At 42.0% G+C, this 5,000-nt stretch overlaps 3 protein-coding genes across 5 annotated transcripts in view; 2 read left to right on the top strand and 1 right to left on the bottom strand.

The window, feature by feature from the left end:
- Positions 1–911, top strand: part of LOC126578525 (cold shock domain-containing protein E1) — an 11,168-nt gene extending 10,257 nt beyond the window's left edge. The window contains exon 12 of the mRNA XM_050241173.1: positions 1–911. This exon is cut by the window's left edge and continues 1,996 nt beyond it. The gene's annotated coding sequence lies outside the window, so the exon portion shown is untranslated.
- A 230-nt stretch (positions 912–1,141) lies between these two features.
- On the bottom strand, positions 1,142–2,526 carry LOC126578526 (sushi, nidogen and EGF-like domain-containing protein 1). Of its 2 annotated transcripts, none has more exons than XM_050241174.1 (4): positions 2,267–2,526; positions 1,695–1,861; positions 1,510–1,639; positions 1,142–1,407 (listed from the first exon to the last, which is right to left on the bottom strand). In XM_050241174.1, exons 1-4 carry the CDS (start codon positions 2,316–2,318, stop codon positions 1,343–1,345), a joined length of 414 nt encoding a protein of 137 aa, XP_050097131.1. In that variant the 5' UTR covers positions 2,319–2,526; the 3' UTR covers positions 1,142–1,342. The 2 variants fall into 2 exon arrangements, with proteins under 2 accessions (XP_050097131.1, XP_050097132.1); XM_050241175.1 differs by having other exon boundaries at positions 1,713–1,861; positions 2,267–2,522.
- A 2,274-nt stretch (positions 2,527–4,800) lies between these two features.
- LOC126575391 (tectonin beta-propeller repeat-containing protein) overlaps positions 4,801–5,000 on the top strand; it is a 5,004-nt gene continuing 4,804 nt past the window's right edge. The window contains exon 1 of one of the 2 annotated variants that reach the window (XM_050236066.1): positions 4,801–5,000. This exon is cut by the window's right edge and continues 35 nt beyond it. The gene's annotated coding sequence lies outside the window, so the exon portion shown is untranslated. The other variant, XM_050236067.1, reaches the window with a different exon arrangement.

Genomic DNA, 5,000 nt, shown 5'->3' with positions numbered 1-5,000 from the left:
CATTGTATGTGTTACTAGGGGAATTATACTGTAAGACAGACAACACCCTGGAGGTGATACGAAATGAGATAAGCTTGGAAAAGAAACATGTAACATTAAATGATCCTCGACGTCAAGCTCACATAAAAAAGTGTGGCGGAAAATCGGGATCAACACGAGACGATCAAAGAAGCGAGATAATGCTTTATGTTACCCGTAGGAAAAAAATAACTTGTTATTTTTGAGTTTTGTCTAAAACGTTTTGCTTTTCACTGCAAGCAATACTAGCTGCAACTTTCTAAGTTTCAAATGAAATCATATTTCTATGAAAAATCATTCATGCCATACAGCAATGACAAAAACATAAAACAAAATGGATATAGAATTAATCAGCTGAAGTCGTCTTGGATCATTAACAATGGTTGCTAGCAAAGCATATTGTTAAGTGCGAAACAGCTACATTTCGAATCGGGTGTTTGGCGAATATATTTCTGATAATTTGTAAAAATGACTCTCAACCGGACATAACATAATAACGGCCATGGACAGATGCGGCACATGAACGAAACGGAAGCCTGGGTTACGTGGGAAAAATAATATCCAGAAACTAAATAGGATATCAACAATGAGTAGCAAAATCGACAGGTAATAAAAAATAAAGTACAATAATAAAAAAAGCAAAATCCGAATGAAAGCTTAGGAGTGAACCAAAAAAATGTAACAAAAACGAATCGAAACAGTTGCACGCATCGGACGTAACCAATAAAAAAGGAACAAACGGACAAACCAATCGACAAATCGTTGAAATAAACGAATGGTAATGTGTAAGATTTGTGCATAACTGGAAAGAACACTTGATAGTTTGGATATGATTCATATGACTCTCTATATTCTGCAGAACGTTTTTTAAATCTTATTTTCAATTTCTTACCAATGAAAATGGGATAGAATTAATACAAACTGTACCGTGAAAAACATTTTGTCTAGCACAGATTACTTTGTATACACGTAAAAACAATAAACTTGCGAGATGAATGTTTTTCAAACTCGGAGGTACAAAGCTACGTTCATACGCCTTTAAAACAATCAATGATTCTATATTTTCTAGTCACATAACATGCTATACGGTTGATGACAATGTATTATATGCTTATACACATCCTTAAAAATGTTGTAAAAGTTGCTTTTTTTATTTGAGTTAATGCGGTAGTAGGAATTCGGCAGACATGCTCACAAATTTAGTCTAAGCTAACTTTAGGTTCCCTACCAAATCGGAATATTCTTAGCCATGCTCCCTTGCTTCTACAAAACCTCCGGTGGGTAGTAGATGCTGGACAGTTTTATTTTTTAGTATGTAGCTGGTTTAAATTACAACACATTCGTATGGGAATTTGGTGCCAGGTGCAAGCTGGTCAGGCTGAGGACACACTAAAGATGAGAGATAATAAACATGAATACATTAATGGTACCAATAACTCGAACATATCCAAAATCAGAAGTAGAAAAAGAATACACTTGAGATCTACTTACAGCGATGGCACCGATTGCCCCAAAAACCGGTTCCATCACAGCGACATTTATACTGTGGCATCGCAGTAACTTGCGTACACGATCCTCCATTCATGCACGGTTGGCGACTGCAAATGTCGTTCGTACGGCCCTGCAATAATTTAATCAGTTATGATTGTAATCAGTAATTAGTCCCTACAACGTACATTGTCTTTGCAACGAACCTTTAATGCATCCTGACACTCCTTTCGCGTGGCGTAGCGGAACTCCGATTTGCATCCAAACGCACAAGTGCATTGGCCATTATCTATTCGGCAACCATGCTGCGTCTGGTCCAGCTCACAACCTTCTGCCGGACTGATAAGTACCACTCCTGCGAAAGGGAATCATATTCGTTTGTCGCATAAGCACTTTACAGTTATTCAGTGATAACGTTGCTAAAGCGGTGGCCCTTCTGGCTGGTTTTCAAACGACTGAACTTCGTTGAATCGTCGGTGGGCCATTATCTTAGAGTGAGACTTTAAGCACATGTTTTGAGTTTCTGAATCAACTAGAATCCATCCTTTCTATCGTTCGGTATACGCAAAAAAATAGTTAATTGATCAATTGATGTGTACGTTTTAAAAAAAAAAAAAGTTATTCCACAGTGATTCCAGTACAATATCTCAAGATAGAGACGCAGCGTGTGTGCTGCGTTAAGCTGGTTTTCCATTTTCAAAAAAGTTTACCACGACACCGAACACCAAACTCCTTAGTTTCATATGTATTTAGTAAATACCTAGTGCAATCGAGCACAGAACACACAATAACGGTCGGTAAGCTACCAACATCGCTCGTTGCAGTTACACGTTTAGTATTAAATTCACACTGTTCCGATTATCTTTTCCTTTTGCGGTCGTTTTAAGAGAAATGAATTTTCGAGTTGAACACAATGGGGTTCGGCTTTGTGTAATTGCTCAGATCAGGCCATCAGGCAAGCGATCCTGCTTTCTAGTGTCGCAGCCTACGTCCACCGAAAGACTATTACCATGCCCGTATGTAGAAAGGCTTGCTACAGTACGTTGTTGAGCGGTTTCAATGTCGTCTATGCATCCTTTCCTAGCGCGGCCGGACACGGCCGGAAGAGTGAGAAACCTACAGGAAGAGAAGCAACTTACAACAAAACGAGGAACCGTTCGTGATAAGCGTTGCCACCAGTCAGAACCAGATAGTGGCCCGCTTTGATTCCTGGAGCGAGTTGCTGCTGATCTTCTCATCTAACATGAACCTCAGCGTCTGTACGATCGAGGTTGAGAAAAGGGCACATGACGCTGTGAAAGTAAGCGCATCGTAGTCTGAGCTGTTTGTCGAACGAGCCGCGTTCCGTTTCCGTTAGTCTGATAACTTATGATCATACAAACCATCGTGGCTTGTCCGCAAGTAATCGCTTTTTTTTAGCGTTGGTGCTCGGGTTGGGTTTCAAGCGAGATTCGAAGCATCGTCGTACATCGGTTGGTACGACTTAACGGATTTAATCGCGGAGAAATTGTTAATTTAAGATTAACATCGAATCAACCTTCATTAATGCCGTTTGATATTGTCAACGAGATGTACGCCTTTTACGATTTGAGGATATGTTCAACAATTCAGTAAATAGTAATGGAAAACTAATTGGAACCTACTCGGGAACAGCAAATCGCGGTAGTCAGATCCTATAGCAGGCGGCCTAAACGTTCGATGGAAATTTCTGAGAGCAATTATTCGAGGTTATTGAGCATCGATCAACTTCACACCTACAATCGGTAAACTTTCCGGAGGTGATCGAGATAGGACTAGTAGAGGGACCATAGTTCCTGAATCCTTGTCCCTAGCAGTAGCTTCTGCCATTCCCATCGATCTGAGAGATCATAAATCATTAAAACACACGAAGCATTTCTTCTTGTTGGCGGTTATTTAGACTCGGAATCGTTTTAACTGAATTTCTTTACTGCGATAATTTCTATCAGCGATTGACCGGGTTTGTTGGGACTTTTAGTCCCCTACCACCACCAATGGACTGATTCTGCTCTTGGTTGGAATACTTCGTCGCACTAAGATTGCAGCCAGATTCCCGGGCAATGTGGATCCGGAAAGTCTGCCAGATCGCTTGAAAATTCCAGCATTGACAGCTTAAGGAGGTCCAGGCGTGGCTTAAATAAATTTTGAGTTGCATTACCTTACTTGTTAAAGCTCAATTATCACAGGACAGCGAACCATCGTCTTCCGTGCATTTTTATTTCATTTGTATCCTTCTGCTGCGCGACGAAAAACGGCCGTTTCAAGCGGAGCTTCGGTCGTTGGGTCTGCCGAGGGCGCTAGTGTCGCCTTATGTTGCTACGATTGTGCCGGAAGCAAAATCCACAGAAAACGATCATCTACCCGGGTGTCCTACCGAGTAATCCGCCCTGGCCAGTCGATGTACAGGGGATGGGGATGTTGCTCGATCGGGCACGCTTCCTGGCGTCCAATCCGAGGAAACCCAAACTGAAGCGTGGCTTTGGCCACCTGATGCCTACAATTAGAGGCTGTTGTCCGGTCGGGCCCGGATCAGATCACCGTTACTAGGGACAAGTTCGCGAAGGCAGTGAAATAGTTTCGCATTTTGACTGAATCAACCTCTACTTGAGACAATGATGGATGCCTTGGCGGTGGGACGCGACAACGTGAATGTCGCCGCCATGACCACTAAGTATCTCACGAAACATCCAACGGCCGAACGTCCCGACGGGGAAAAGTCGATTGAGAGGAGAACGAAAGCCAAAAAAATCAGAGGCAACACCTGGTATATGTAAATTCTTTTTGTCATATATTTTATTGCTTCGTTAATCTCACCAACATATTGTGATTTTGCCTACCATTCATAACTGGTATGATGTTGAGCCGACAAAACGCAACTCAAAATGCACCTTTCGCATTGCTATTGTTGTTTGATCTGCAACAAAACATTATTTAATCACAAAATATACATAATTACACGCAACAAAACTTACTTGATGTTGCTCCAGAAAACACGCCGTGCACGTGCTCAGATGTAAATAACAACAATGAACTCAGAGGCATAAACGTAAGTAATCCGAAGGTAAAAAGATCACCGAACTCAGAGGTATAAGGGCTCTTGCAGACTGGTTGCGGTACATGCGGTACGTGCGGCACTTGCGGCAGTTGCGGACGCTTTTTGGCTTGTCAAACACGGTATCCAACGAGGTTGTTCAGATGTGCTTTTGTTGCAGCACGAGCGGCAGTTGCAGCAGAGTTGTGATTTTGTACAGATTTGCGGCACGTACCGCACGTACCGCAACCAGTCTGCCGAAGCTTTAAATATGGCCCTTTCTACCATCTCTCCGTATTTTTCCGAAAAATTGGAAAAAGATCTTCTCTTTTTTTACTTTTGATCAAAAGATTTTGCGTAGTGTGGAAACAGTCTACGGCGATACCGGGAAATCGTTGCGAAAGGATACCGACAGCGTGCGCCATGAATTTACACCCTTCATCAT

The sequence above is a fragment of the Anopheles aquasalis genome, chromosome 3 (genome assembly GCF_943734665.1).
Source record: "Anopheles aquasalis chromosome 3, idAnoAquaMG_Q_19, whole genome shotgun sequence".
Classification (NCBI taxonomy): domain Eukaryota; kingdom Metazoa; phylum Arthropoda; class Insecta; order Diptera; family Culicidae; genus Anopheles; species Anopheles aquasalis.
This window is presented reverse-complemented; position numbering and strand designations above follow the sequence as displayed.

Coding starts and splice junctions, on each gene's coding strand:
- LOC126578526 (XM_050241174.1), bottom strand. CDS start 2,318: ATGTTGGTAGCTTACCGACCGTTATTGTGTGTTCTGTGCTCGATTGCA. Junction 1,640..1,694: donor AGGTTCGTTGCAAAGACAAT/GTACGTTGTAGG, acceptor AAATTATTGCAG/GGCCGTACGAACGACATTTG. Junction 1,408..1,509: donor GGGCAATCGGTGCCATCGCT/GTAAGTAGATCT, acceptor TCTCATCTTTAG/TGTGTCCTCAGCCTGACCAG.